A 15,720-nucleotide genomic window follows, 5' to 3' on the forward strand; every position below is an offset into this window, starting at 1 on the left:
ATGTGCTGGATAGGTGCATTGGCCGTGCTAAATTCTCCCTCAGTGTACCCAAACAGTCGCCAGAGTGTGGCAACATGGGGATTTTCACAGTAACTTCATTAATGTAAACCTACTTGTGACACTAATAAATAAACTTTAAACTATACAGACGAAGCATGCCGTTCATAGAGAAGGAAAGGAGAGGGTGTATAATGTAATGTTACAGTGAGAGCAAGGGTGTAGAGAAAGATCAACTTAATATGAGGTAGGTCCATTCAAAAGTCGTCTGTGTTTGAAGCAACGCTCTCCTGTTTGCAATCCAAGGTACAAATCTCCATTGTGATTGTGAGCGAGAGGGAGGAGGGTGATTGATGCATCATCAGTTGATTAGGTAGCCCTGCCTGGTTGGAGCTGGACTTCTTTTCTGGGAGTTGAATGTTCGCGACTCGCTCACTTCCAGCAGTAACAGCGAAAGCAGCAGCAGCAGCAATGATAATGCAGGAGGGCGCAGGCAGGATTCACTGAGCAACACTTTGGGGTTGGGAAACATGGCGAGGGACACTGGAGTCGCCACACTCCTTTTGAACGTCTGCTACCTCCTGAGGCTGGTGTGGGCGCAGGGGGTGATCACCTCTGGTTACGGAGTGAACGGCTTCAGTTTACACCCGCCTTATTTTAACTTAGCGGAGGGGACGAAGATCACAGCCACGGCCACTTGCGGAGAGGATGAGACGGGGAGGCCGGTGGAGGATCTGTACTGTAAACTGGTCGGTGGTCCGGTATCCGGTGATCCCAGCCAAACTATCCAGGTATTACAATCTGGCATATATACACATGTTGGCTTTAAGTTAGATCTGACACACACACATGTATGTTAGTTTTAAGTTAGATCTGGCACACACACATATATATGTTAGTTTTAAGTTAGATCTGACACGCACATGTTAGTTTTAAGTTAGATCTGACACATACACATATGTTAGTTTGAAGTTAGATCTCCTTTGCTTATTTCAAAGCATGATTAGATAAAGTGGGGTTTGCAATATTTACACAGGCAATTAAATCCTGTTACTTGTGTTTTGCATATTTACCAAAGTTCAGATGTTATTCTCTTTAAAGGGTGCTTGGTTGACCGCAAACAGCCACATGTTGAACTCTTGATGGGGAGGGCGAGGGGACCTGATCTGATCGAAGGTGCGCTGGCAATTTAAGCCTCCCCCAATTAAAAAACCCAGAACAATGCAGTGCAGGTTACAGAATCCACTTGCTTACTGCAGTTTTAAATCCCAATACATTGAGTGTCTGATTTAATATCCATTGGTTTTTTTTTAGATCCACACTGTGGTTAGACATGACATGATCTGGGCATTACTGTAACAAACTAATTTCAGCCCCCTTTTAAAAAAAAGATATATATAAACTAAATTTGCTTTAACTGATTAGAATTGTTACAGTGACAATCCACAAGTGCTCATGAAACCTGGAAGATAGCTCTCGTATTTTCTTTAATGCACTCGTTTTGGAAGGGGGAGGAGATACAGTTATCAGGAGTGCAATTTCACTCTCTGAACCAGAGCTCTCCGCTTTGCATTTGAGTCATCAAAATGCTGCAACGCGGCTATTCGGCCCATTGTCTCTGTGCTGTCTCTCTCTCTCCCCCGCCCTGTAAAGGGTGAAACCTTCCTTGATCCAGCCAAAATTAACATCAGACATCAACGCTTACCAGTCCCCCCCCCTCCCCTCCCCCCTCTCCCCATCTCCAGCGGTCATCATTTTATTTCTCTTCTCTCCCCCCGGAATATTATCAAGTCTCTCCCCCGTCCCCCCAACAATTTCTGCTCCCACTGGAGTCGGAATGTCGAGCCATTCATTGCCTTATTTAGGCTGCTGCTGGATTTCTTTGAAGATGTGGTCACCAGAGGGATTCTCCTGCCTTTTACTCGCCACTCGGAACACAAGAACTCCAGCAAAACCCCAACCAGAGTCTGTGTCTCCCGCCACATATCCCAGCTTGTTGGAGAGTTAGTCTTTAAGCCCTTTGGCTATTGTGGTCACGGTTTATAGATCTGGTAATGCGCTTCTTTTCAACTACATTACCACTGGTATTAAAACCAAATGGTCCCATGGGTGAAGTTTTAAAGAAAAAGTTGACTTTTTTATGTCAAAATGTATCATTTAATTATTTTGCAAACTGGATTTAATAGTGAATGAGAAAAGGCAGTCTTACCACACAGTCTTTTAAAATTTGATTTATTATTGTCACATGTATTAGTGTACAGTGAAAGTATTGTTTCTTGTGCGCTTGAGGTGGCACAGTGGTTAGCACTGGTGCCTCACAGCGCCAGGGACCCGGGTTTGATTCCCGGCTTGGCTCACTGTGTGGAGTATGCACATTCTCCCTGTGTCTGCGTGGGTTTCCTCCAGGTGCTCCGGTTTCCTCCCACAGTCCAAAGATGTGCAGGTTAGGTAAATTTTCCCTCAGTGTGCCCGAACAGGCGCCGGAGTGTGGTGACTAGGAGATTTTAAAATAACTTCATTGCAGTGTGAATGTAAGCCTACTTGTGACTAATAAATAAACTTTACTTTACGACTTTACTATATAGGCAAAGCATACCCATCGTAGAGAAGGAAAGGAGAAGGTGCAGAGTGTAGTGTTACAGTCATAGCTAGGGAAAGATCAACTTAATATGAGGAAAAACCTGGGATTTGCAAAAAAAGTCTTGTTTGAGCTAAGGCCATAGTTACTGTCCTTTAAAATGCAGTTGAGTTGTGAACCATTCCCGTGCCTGATATCACGAATGTACAACTTAACACGAGCCTTGCTTTAACTCCTGCCATGCATGGGAGACTTTCCTTTGTAATGAAATGGGAAATTTGAATCACTGATGTCAGGAGGTTTTAAAGGATAAAACTCCACTGTTGCACTGCTTCAGTGATGCATTAAAATATGCAGCGAGTATTAACTTCACTATTGTCTCCAGATCCCTTTTGAGAGAGCTACAGTGTAGCTGCATTAATGAAGGCTGTGCCTTTTAATGATCTGAATTGTTCCTCAAACAATATCTTGCATCTGTCTGGGAGTTCAGCAGTGAAATGTTCCTCAGTGATGTCTTCAGTGATTAAATGAATTTGAAACATGATCCTTGAGTTCTGGTGAGACTCTGTAAGTCATAAAGTGGCAAGGGAGATCCCTTGTGAAATATTCCAGAAAGCCAACGTATCTTACACATGGGCGCCAAGTGGCGATATCATCAAAAGGAAACTTGATTCAATTATCTCCGTGATTTTATTGAAATGTATTCACAGTTTCACAAAGAATGGCACTGAAAAATGGAAGATTTGAAGACACTCAATTCTTCAAACACATCCCTGGACTGTAATTCAAAAGTACCTCAACTAAAACATGAACAGCTGTGGTGTGAGTGGGAAGGATTTCTCAGGGAGAAGTTGGTGTTGGATGGTATGTGTGTGACAGGAAGGAGGTTGGCATGATTAGCCCCGGCAGGCTCATTGCATGAGAAGGTCACAGAGAGAAGAGGGTGGAGAAGTTGGGAATTGCTGCTCATAAATCCGAGACAGTTGTTTCCAGGGCTCTTTGCATAAGATTGTTTGGGAGTAAGCAAGTAATTTGAGAAGGAAATGCAGAAAGAGCCAGTCATTGTTGATCCGCTGTCAAATTCTGAGTCGGTCATGGTGGATGGGGCGAATGGAGGTTGGTAAGATTGGCCCCCAGCAGGTTCACTGGGCTATAAGGTCAGCAAGTTGGAGTTACTGTTCATACTACGCTGCTTCAATGGCCCTTCGGAGGACGTCCAAACCACAGATGGCAGCCTAACCCAACCCATCATTATTCCTCTCTCTTCCTACCTTCCTGCTAAGATCTCTGTCTCCTTCTTAGCAAAGTCCACAGCTACAATCCAGGTGCCTAGTGCTGTGAGGCAGCAGTGCTAACCACTGTGCCACCATGCTACCCCATTCATCTGCATGTCTTTGCGGCAATGTAACTTCTAACCTGCATCATTGGAGAAAGACTATAAAGAGAGTGGTAATTACCACATTTATTTTCTTTAACAAACCTTCCATACAACTGGACCTGAGCTGCAAACTAATGGCTGTGTAAATCCTGTGATGACTTGCGAGAGACTGTAATGCCAGATTAATTTTCACAATGTATAGCCACATGGAACCATCGTGCTTTGGCGAGGGTATCAAGGAGTTTGAAATATCACTGAAGATGTTGAAACCATATATATATATATATATATACTAGCTTGGATTTTGAATCACTCCTCAGTGCAGAACTGAATGGTGTCAGCAATGTAAAAGAAGCACAGAAAAAAAATGATATTACAACAGTTATTAATTTTAGAGACTATTTTGCTGCAGCCTCATTTACATCCCCCTAAATGGCCATTCTTCAAGGGTAAAACTAGATAGTAGGGAGTAAATTCCCTGGGGGTGTCTTATCTCTGAGGTTACTTGGATGTTGGAAAAATGTGAGCACCTTCTCAATGATATTCTATCTGTTCTTCAACGGGTATTGTGGCAGAGCGCATACGAGGTTCTGATGTACCCTGTTAGTGAGGGAGGTTTCTGACACATGCTCGGAAAATTTATGCCTTAATGTCAATAAGTTGTACTCCTGCTGAGCTGAGCCTAATCCTGTTCGCCCCAAACTTCTCACACACAAACTTTTTCCAGGTAGCATCACTGAATATCCTTTTAGGAAGGGAATCCTGGCTGATGTATTTATGTCCTTCCTACTTGAGGACTGAGGGTGATTTGGGATATCCTCGCTACTGTCCAGGCTGAGATCAGTGCAGATCAAAACTGGGACCTTTGTGTTTCCTAAGGTTCAGTATCACAGCTGGCAATGCATTTAGTCATGGATTATTTAGGAAGTCGTCCCTGACAAACATAGGGGAGGTAGTGGCGTAGTGGTATTTGCACTAGACTAATAATCCAGAGACCCAGAATAATGTTCTGGAGATTCAGTTTCGAATCCGGTGGCACAGTGATTAGCACTGTTGCCTCACAGCACCAGGGACCTGGGTTCGATTCCTGGCTTGGGTCACTGTCTGTGCGGAATCTGCACATTCTCCCCGTGTCTGCCTGGGTTTCCTCCGGTGTTCCGGTTTCTTCCCACAGTCTGAAAGACGTGCTGGTTAGGTGCATTGGCCGTGCTAAATTCTCCCTCAGTGTACCCGAATAGGCGCCGGAGTGTGGCGACTAGGGGATTTTCACAGTAACTTCATTGCAGTGTTAATGTAAGTCTACCTGTGACACTAATAAATAAAGTTAAAATGATCCCAACTTGAGTAATAACTGTTCCGATATCTCTTTCACTGTAAGTGTACAGAAAATTCTAGGATTAATGTATCTTTTCTACCACAGGATAAGTCTTGAACTATTTTACATGTTTAAACATTTTTAGACAAGAAATTAATTATTAACATCAGAAGTCACCATGCCATCTGATGTCAAAGTGGTCATTGACAAATGAGACTGATTTAGAAACTTGAGAAGTTTGCATTATTAAGGGCTTTGGTAACAGACAAGTGTTGTTTTATAAGCTTACTTACCCTGTTATTTTCTTTTAATAGGGTCAGTATTGTGATATTTGCAAGGCAGAGAGTAACAAAGCACATCCAAGCACCAACGCCATTGATGGGACTGAACGATGGTGGCAGAGTCCTCCTCTCTCTCGTAGCCTGGAATATAATGAAGTCAATGTTACACTCGATCTTGGGCAGGTAGGTTTATAGTGCAGTGAATGGTTCCAATGTAATGGATGTGACTGTCAATTTCTTTATAGCCTTTGACCCATATGTCGACCAGTGACCCAGTGAGTTCACCCCATGAATGGTGTGACAACATTTGGAGAAGGACCCAGGCCTGATTCTAGGCAGTGTCGAGTTACTGTAACTGAGGTGGGAGTGGAGGTCCTGTAGCCTCAGCATCTCTGGATTAGCGGATGTGCAAAATCGGAGCAGGGGTAGGCCATTCAGCCCCTCGAGTCTGCGCCACAATTCAATTCTGATTGTGTTTCGAATTCCCTCCCCCCCTCCTAATAACCTTAGATTCTTGTTAGGCATGGGAAAAAATTTACCTCCGCCTTAAAAATATTCAATGACCCTGCCTCCTGGAAGGGAGACTTTGTCATGGTTCCGGCTTCTGGTTGCTATCTATGACAGTTTGCTTGTGTAGGTGGGCGTGTTGGCTAAAGAGAGGACCAAGCTCTGAAGTGATATCTTCACAGTTGATTTTGAATAGCCTCATGGTAACGTTGATGCTTACACGTTAAGAACAACCATTTGAGCAAAGTCCTGGGAGATGACAAGGAGTTAAGGCTGTCAGGAATAGAGGAGGAGGAGAATGTTAAGAAATACTGAGAAGCCAACTAGCCTAATGCTTTGGCTGGATGCTTGCTGATACTGTTCACTCTTGATACTTGGTATTGGCTCATTACGTCACTGTGTGTTGCTAGGCAAATAACATGAGATCTGGCCATTCCACCTCATTCAGCAATAGCCTCACTCCATTTCTGAATCTAATTGAACTGTTTCAGTGATGAAATTAAAGCCTGAATACGATTGCGACTGATGTGATTACACCAATGCTTAGCAAATCCATACCACATCCTCTGCTGTTTTATCAGCGCCATTAACCCATTTAAAATAAGTCGATATTTCCATTAAATATGTCAGTGAGGGCCTTTTCTTCTTATTCATTCTTGAAATGTAGGCATCGTTGGCATGGCCAGCACTCATCGCACATCCCTAATTGCCTTTGGGAATGTGATGATGAGTCACCACTTACGGGCGAAGCAGTGGCACAGTGATTAGAACTCACTGCACCAGGGACCTGGGTTCGATTCTCGGCTTGGGTCACTGTCTGTGCGGAGTCTGCACGTTCTCCCCGTGTCTGCGTGGATTTCCTCCCACAGTCTGAAAGACGTGCTGGTTAGCTGCATTGGCCATGCTAAATTCTCCCACAGTGCACCCTGAACAGGCGCTGGAGTGTGGCGACTTTTCACAATAACTTCACTGCAGTGTTAATGTAAGCCGACTTGTGACGCTAATATTAAATAAATAAACTCCGTGTGTTGAAGATGCTCCCATATTGCTGTTACATGATTTTTGACCCAGCGCTGATTCTCAAATCAGGGTGGTTGTGACTTGGATAAGAATGTGTTAATGTTTTACGTGATGGCATTACTCCCATTAAATTTTGGGATTCAAAGAGTTAAAAATGCAGGGTGCTGAGGCCATTCCAGTTAAGGTCAGTTTCTGAAATTCAAGCTTGTTTTACATTTCCGTGGATCTGACAACTGAGTTTCAGTGATGTAACCGAGGGATTATCAATTCAATCGCTGTCGTGCAGTCAGAGCAGCACGTAGCCAGGAGTGTGTTTGTTCTGAATCCTCATGTCAATAAAATTAGGTCTGTTTCAATTCGGCAGATAGGCTCTTGTGTGTTTCCATTGTGTTGATGATTAAAAGTAACCTACAGGATCTCTGCACATTCAGTAACGGCCTCTTAATATTTACCATCTATTATTTACCTGGGCAGTGATGACTCTAGCTTGTTTTGCTGGATGTAGTTGTGTTTAATTTGGCCCACCTTTTTGACGAATCTGTGTATATTTCCTTAAGATGTACATTTTATATCTCATTACTTGGATACAAGCAGCTGGCATTGGCAGAGACATGGTAGTGAATGGTTGTTCTTCAGATTGGAGGAAGGTATACAGTGGGGTTCTTCAAGAGTCAGTACTGTGTCCACTGCTTTTCTTGATATATGCTAATAATCTAAACCTGGGTATACCATAAGACCATTAGATATAGGAGCAGAATTAGGCCGTTCGACCCATCAAGTCTGCTCCGCCACTCAATCATGGCTGATATGATTCTCATCCCCATTCTCCTGCCTCCTCCCCGTAACCCGTGATCCCCTTATTGATCAAGAACTTATCCATCTCTGTCTTAAAGACACTCAATGACTTGGCCTCCACAGCCCTCTGCGCCAATGAGTTCCACCCTCTGGCTGAAGAAATTCCTCCTAATCTCAGTTTTAAGGTAGCGTCCCTTCATTCTGAGGTTGGCCAGTGCAAGGCACAATTTTTAAATTTGACGGTCATGCAAACTTGAAAACATTGTGAACTGACAGGGGAATTATGATAGTCTTTGGGGACACAGACAATCTATGCGGCAACTGAAATTTAATGCAGAGAAGTGCGAAGTGATATATTTTGTTAGGAAGAATGAGGAGAGGAAATGTAAAGGATACGATCTAAAGGTGGCCAAGAAGAGAGAGATCTGGGAGTGTGCATGCACAAAGCATTCAAGGTGGTAGGTTGAGAAAGTGATTAAGAAGGCAAAACACACTGGATCCTCGACTATAGTGGCAAAGAGTATAAAAGCAAGGAAGTTACAATGAACCTTTATAAAATGTTGGTTCAATCTCAGCATTATGACAATTTTTGGGCAACAACCTGAGGAAGGACATAGTTATTAGAGAGGGAAGAGAGAAGATTCATGAGAATGGTTCTAAAGTTGAGGGACTTCAGTTATATGGATACCTTGGAAAAGTTGGGGTTATCCTTCGAAGAAAAGGTGGAAAGGAGATTTTGATAAATTATAAAGTTCACAATTGAGGTATCTAGACAGAGTAGGTAAGAAACTGTGCCCCCCATGGCAGAGGGTTAACAACCAGAAGATGTAGATTTAAGATAAATGGCAAAAGAACCATCATCAACATGGAGAAAAACATTTTTGTACAGTGAGTGGTCAGGGTCTGGGATACACCGTTTGATAATGTGGTGAGAGCCAGATTCAATTATGGCTTTCGAAAGAGGATTGATACCTGAAAATAAATAAATCACAGGGCTATGGGTAAAGAACAAGAGTGCGAGACTTGCTGAGTTGCTCTCGCAGAGAGCGGATACAAACACGAAAGAAGCTGATGTCCTTCTTCTGTGCTGTAACGATTCCACGACTCCACGTGACGCGTGATGAATAACAGCCACATTCAGTGGCACGGTTTGGTGAGTTTTACAATTGCCAGTGCTGACAAACTATCAATCTGACATCACATTACAGCGCAGTGATTGAAGAGAATCAGGAACTGACAGGCAAAAGATATGGATGTGCTGCAGAAAAATAAGGATGACATACAGCTCAGAACTAGGCAAAAGTGGATGAGTAACTACAATCTGCTGTGCCTTTGCAGAATATATATGCAGCACTTGTAACAGTGAACACCCAATATCGAAATCATATTCCTCACTTTTTATAATAATACACTGCAATTCAACAAGGGCACATTGTAGGACTGAACATTTTAAGTTAACACAGGCACTATAACAAACTGCAGCCCCAAAAATGGTCTACCTTGCTTCAACATGGATCTTGTAAAATGCCTAGGATCTTACCTCTTTATCCCATCTCTTGTGTTTCTAGAATTATTCCTCCAAAATTCCTATAAATGCTATTGGGCTCTATTCTTGCTGAAATGGGGGTTGTACAGCTGGCTGTCGCTTGGATGTTCTGGCAAGGGTTCAATATTGTTCAGCTTTGCTGTCCATTGTATCCTATGAACATAGCGTCATAGTCATAGAGGTATTACAGCACAGAAAAAGACCCTTTGGCCCGTCTGTCTGCACCAGTCAAAGACAAACCGCCTAACTATTCCAATCCCATTTTTCAACACTCGGTCCATAGCCTTGTTTGGCATCGCAAGTGCACATCTAAATACTTAAATGTTAAGAGGGTCTCTGCCTCCACCACGCTCTCAAGCAGTGAGTTCCAGACTCCCACCACACTCTGGGTGGAAAGGATTTTTCCTCACATCCCTTCTGCCCCTTACCTTAAATCTGTACCCCCAGCCATTGATCCCTCCACCAAAGGGAAAAACATTTTCCTGTCTACTCTATCTATGCCCCTCATAATTTTCTACATCTCAATCATGTCCCCCCCTAGTCCACTCTGCTCCGAGGAAAACAACCCCAGTCTATCCTAAATATTGATCGTAGCCCCTCCAGTCACTCAGCAACCTCCTCTCTCACTATGACTTTAGCAGCATTCTCTTCCTAGGTTAAGGAAATAAAATGTTCTTGCTATCTCTGACCCTTCTGTGATTGTGGACTGCACATGTTAAAATGGTGCCATAGAATTATTTTTGTAGACAATACCCCAACTGTTTGCATTACTATACCAGTAGTGTTTAATTGACTGAATCCACCATTCTAGCAGAGTGTTAGCTGTCAAAAGAAATGGTGTCTTTGCATCAATGCTCAGAAACAGTCTGGAGTCTGTCTTTGTCGCACTGTTCTTCCTTCAGTCGCATTACTGGAATGTAAGATAGACAGAAAATCAACGCTTTCACTTCAACTGAATGTCTCAAGATGCTTTACAGCCAATCTGTTATGGGTATAGTATTCCAATTCTGGCACCCTCAGGATTGACACCGTGCCGGATTTCAGGTATTCCCAGATTTTGGAGATTCAACCTGACCTTGTCAGAAGCTTTGAACGAAGGAGCACTCCCAAGTGCCCGATCACCCTTCCTGGATAGTGCCGCGGATGCCAGTAGTGTCCCTGAGGCTGGGGGAGCCAAATCGCATTCTCTTAAAGTTTATTTATTAGTAGAAGTAGGCTTACATTAACACTGCACTGAAGTTACTGTGAAAATCCCCTAGTTGCCATACTCTGGCACCTGTTTGGGTACACTGAAGGAGAATTTAGCATGGCCATTGCACCTAATCAGCACGTCTTTCAGACTATGGGAGGAAACTGGTGGAAGCCCACGCAGACACAGGGACAACGTGCAGACTCTGCACAGACAGTGACCCAAGCTGGGAATCGAACCCGGGTCCCTGACGCTGTGAGGCAACAGTGGCCTTGTCACGCATTTCTCTCACCCCCATCAGCATCATCTACTCACCTGCACAGGTGGAAAAGTACCAAGACCAAGGAAATCTCAAGGAAAGATTCCCCTGGAAGATTGGGGGTATGATTCTGCTGCTCAACAGGAATAGAAAAGTGTAGGCTCCTCTTTCTGAGAGAGATCATCTGGACGCAGCAGAAGTGAGGGAAGGGGACCGGGAAAAACTGAGCCGAAAGATGATCAATAATACAGAGCCTGAACCTAAAAGCTGGAACTAGGTGAGCGGACTATTTCAAAATGTCCAGTTTTTGGCTAGCTGGATATAGGGTACTATCCTTGTAGTTGCAGTTGTGATGTAGGAAACGTGGCAGCCAACCTGCACGCTAGTGAACTCCCATCATTGATAATTATATCTGATGATTACAAGATAATCAAGTTTTTGTGACGTTGATTGAGGAGTAAATATTGGCCAGGATTATGGGGAGAGCTCCCTTGCTTTTCTTCATATTCATTAGTGGTGTGTGACTTTACATGTCCCTCCTGAAAGGGTGGATGTGGCCTTAGTTAAATATCTCCAAAAGCTTGCATCTGTGACAGTGCTGCTCTTCCTCAGTACTGTGCTGGAGTGACAATGGTGATTTTTGTGCTCAGGTCTTTTGTTGGGACTTGGACGCAAGCGTGCTCCCAATTGAGCCAGAGCTGAGACTGGAACTAATGGTTCACAAGGATGAACTCAGGAATGAAGGGTTTGTCGTATGAGGAGCGGTTGGAGGAGTCTGGGTCTATACTTGATGGAGTTTAGAAGGATGAGGGGGGATCTAATTGAAACTTACAGAATACTGAGCAGCCTAGATAGAGTGGATGTGGAAAAGATGTTTCCAGTAGTAGGAGAGACTAGAACTCGAGGGCCCAACTTCAGAGTGAAGGGACGCTCCTTTAAAGCTGAGATGAGGAGGAATTTCTTCAGCCAGAGGGTGGCGAATCTGTGGAACCCGTTGCCACTGAGGCCAGGTCATTGAGTGTCTTTAAAACAGAGATAGGTTCCTGATCATTAAGGGAAGCAAGGGTTACGGTAAGAAGGCAGGAGAATGGGGATGTGAATCATATCAGCCATGATTGAATGGTGGAGCAAACTCGATGGGCCGAGTGGCCTAATTCTGCTCCTAAATCTTATGGTCTTACTTTAAGGATAGGTGTTGCTTCTTTGGCAAAAGTGAAATGCTACTACCGAGTATGCTGTCAATCTCTTGCGTGCAAAGGCCAACTCACTGCTGCACAATATCTCCAAGCAGATTCTTCAACACGAGCATGCCAAGGAAACTGCTTCAATAATGTAGAGGAGGCATTAATCTATCAGGTTTATTGTGGAATGGAATCCTGCAATGTCAACTAAGTAATGAGGACACCTGAATAATGGGTTGAGCGGGAAATAAATGGGTGACAAGAGGGAGAGTGGTATGATCTTATTGCATTGCCTTAACCCGAGGACAGCTCTGGTATGTTAATCTCAAAGGCTTTGTGAATGTCAAGGCCTTCAAATCCCACTCTGTCCCCACCCCACCCCCCACCCCTCCCCCATTCTGTATCTGCAGTAAGAACAGAACTTTCTTGCCACTTTCTCCTCTTTAACTTTTAATCATAAAATTAGTAGATCAGGTAAAAAAAAAAGTTTATTTCTTCTTGTCATCAAAGTGATTTGTGTGTTGTGGGGAATGGGAGGTGGCCTTAAAAGGTCAATATTTCTTTTGTACAGGGTTCAGCCTCAGATGAGGGGTTCTCAGTGTTTGGGATGTTGTACAATCAGTTGAAGGTATGTGTTGACTCTCAGTGGAAGAGAAGCTAAAAAACGTAACCACAGTTTACCTTTTAATGTGTCTGCTGTCTGGTGCTAAAGTGGCTCAGTATAATTACTGCACACATTGCATGCATTCCTTGAATGCCAACCAAGTAATCCATTTAGAAAGTTTAAATTCACAGCCTCTGGTCAATTTGAAAGGACCTCTGCTTTTCCAAACTTGTGGGTAATTAATCTTATTTCAGTGGAATATGCCTGAGTAATGGTCACAAGTTTAACATTGATGATAGTATTTTCGGTGGTTAAGGATGAATGATTGAATCCGTCCGTAACTGGAATTCAGTCAGTCTGATGTCCATTTGTGCCAAACATGAAGGGAAAATGACGCAACATTATGTGAACTTGTTAATGCATAATTATCCCAAGGCATTTAATAGATGCCGAGGAGTGATCGAAGATCCAGAAGAGGTGACAAAAAGAAGATGGAAAGGATGGGTTTTGAGGAGACCTTTTTTAAAATGGGAGAGGAGTGGAGAGGAGAGTTTTAAAGAGGGAGGTCTAGACAGTGGGACGCAGAGAGCAGATGCGCTACCAGCGGTGCAATGATGCCTAAGAGGCAAAATTTGGAAGACCAGCCGGGGCTTTGGAGCTGGAAGAGGCTGGGTAGTCGGGTGGGGGTGGTGCAATGGAAGGATTTGTAAACAAAAGCGTGGGTCTGTGAATGACATGTTGGAGGGTGATGGGTGAGCAAAAAAATGGAAGGTTGGGAAATGTACCCCACCCATCCTACAAAACTAGTCTAAATGTAATGTGTTCCACCCCTCCCCTGCACCCCCCCCCCCCAAATGACTCACCATTGGCCACCAGTGGGACTTTCCAGTCCCACTGAGGTCTATGGTGTTTTGTCAGAGGAACCCGGCCGTGTGAGATCATCCTCAGTGAGACCGGAAAATCCCACCGATCGGAAGGACAGAAAATCCCACTCATACTTTTTGTTTTCTTTCTTCATATTTTTCAGATTTTTTTCTCCTTTTGTTTTGACTTTTCTCTGCTACTCTTGTTAACTTGAAGTTGGAAAGCACCCTGAGTTTTATGGTGTTTGAGCAATGTCACCTTTCAGCTTAATTGTGTCGGTAGGGTAGTGTGGGAGGAGGACTCTTTCTCTGACTCTCTCTACTTTTTCCTGCTTCTAGTCTAACCTCGTGCCTTCTCTGATGATTTTGCTCCGATTTGGGAGTGCCCATGTGCAGACGGCGCTGCGTAGGGGTTTATTTGATACTGGTCACATCACCCAGCATAACGTCTTTGCGTCTCTGCAGAGTGGTGGCATCTAAAGTTTAACGTTTATTTATTAGTATGACAAGTAGGCTTACATTAACACTGCAATAAAGCCACTGTGAAAACCCTGTAGTTGCCACACTCTGGCGCCTGTTCGGGTACACCAAGGGAGAATTTAGCATGGCCAATGCACCTAACCAGCACGTCTTTCAGACCGTGGGAGGAAGTTGGAGCACCCGGAGGAAACTAGTAAAGACATGGGGAGAATGAGGGAGAACGTGGGCTCTCTCGAGTCCACCTTGGTGGAGACAAGCCCTTGGTCAGGCTTCATCTCTGAAAGATGGCACCTCACTCCCTCAGTGTTGTACTGGCATGTCAGTGTAGATGTTATGTTCCTCAAGTGGTCTAATGCCCATCAGAATTAACCGAAAGAGAGCAGCTAAATCTAAACGGTGTTCAATGGAAGCATTTGCAGATGAGTCTCTGCTTAGGAGTCCACAGTTCTGCTACCACAGCTATGGTGCTATACGTTACATGTCCAAAATACTGCTGGTATAAATGACACTTCCCATGTCAGCTTTGTATGGTATGTGTCAATTTACTATCACAGCCTGTAAAATAACAGTTCAGTCCTTAGACTGGGTCACTTCAGAAGTTCCACATTTCTAAAACTAATGTGTACACAGGAAACCACATAATTATCATGGCAACATAGAAATTATTTTAAAGGAGGTGGTCGGTCATTTTGGTCCACTTTATGTCAGCGTTCACTCTTCATTGGAATTAATTTGTGTTTTGAAATGTTGAATGAACCCTGAATTAATCGCAATTGAGGTTCCTGAAATTTCACTAGGCTTAAAATTATGTTTGCGAAAACCTCTAATTCTCTAAATGTTTCTGCTGGTTTGTTGAACGCGCTTTCCACAGAGGGTGTCTGTCTGAACGATGATGATAATGATGGGAGACGGGTATTCATTCACGAGGGTGACAGGGCCCTCAGGCTTTTTGGCACCAGCAAAGGAATGCTGTGCAACTAACGTGAAGATCCATTGAAGTGGCTGAACCGAAGGCTGAGAGGAGACATGTTACAAGCCTTTAAAACGATGCTAAGTAACAATAACGTTAAATTAAGCAATGTATTTAGCTTAAACTATGACCACACAAGTTTAAAAAAAAAACTCCCAAACTTCGAGCGAGGTTAGAGATGAGAAAATGTTTTATTTTCCCCCATGGGCATTTTCAAATTTCTGTAATATGGCTGCCACTTGTATGGCCACACCTGCAGCACATTGCTAGTAGCCTTGAGAAAGTGGGACCTTTACCTTGTCCTTTAGCAACCCACTGTGATGATGTTCCCAAGGCACTGATGGATGTCAGACTTAGGATGGGGTATAATTGGGAGCTAATGGTGAGCCTGTGACATTATAGGCTGTTCGTGGAGTGACATTAGCAGTGGGCACTCTGAAAATAGTGCTCCGACATGTCTTCCAACACCTTTGTGACGCATGGAATTTTTAAAGGGAGGGCGGGGGGAGGAGGAGCAGCAACTTGGATGCTCCCAATAAGTTTGCTGTTAAGATCATTGAAGAGCTTGATAATGGGCTGGAGAGGACCAGGATCATATTCTTAAAGGTAAGAATGGGAAAAGCGAATGGTGCGTTTCTGCACAGCCATGATTCTCCCTCATCCGATGCCCATACATTCGTACTTCCAACAGGAATCATTGAGTACAACTGCGGGGTTGGAACCCTTTGCAGTTTTTTCGATTGAGACCAGTTTCAGT

General features: G+C 43.7%; 1 protein-coding gene across 3 annotated transcripts in view; it reads left to right on the plus strand.

The window, feature by feature from the left end:
• Nucleotides 1–421: 421 nt before the first annotated feature.
• The window catches only part of lama5 (laminin, alpha 5), a 297,320-nt gene continuing 282,021 nt past the window's right edge, over nt 422–15,720 (plus strand). For 2 of the 3 annotated variants that reach the window (XM_078236714.1, XM_078236713.1), the window contains exons 1-2: nt 422–788; nt 5,583–5,732. In XM_078236714.1, coding sequence (XP_078092840.1) covers nt 528–788; nt 5,583–5,732 — 411 coding nt within the window. In that variant the 5' untranslated portion in view covers nt 422–527. The remainder of the gene's footprint in view (nt 789–5,582; nt 5,733–15,720) is intronic. The other variant, XM_078236712.1, reaches the window with a different exon arrangement.

Source organism: Mustelus asterias, chromosome 20 (assembly GCF_964213995.1).
Source record: "Mustelus asterias chromosome 20, sMusAst1.hap1.1, whole genome shotgun sequence".
In the NCBI taxonomy this organism is placed as follows: Eukaryota; Metazoa; Chordata; class Chondrichthyes; order Carcharhiniformes; family Triakidae; genus Mustelus; species Mustelus asterias.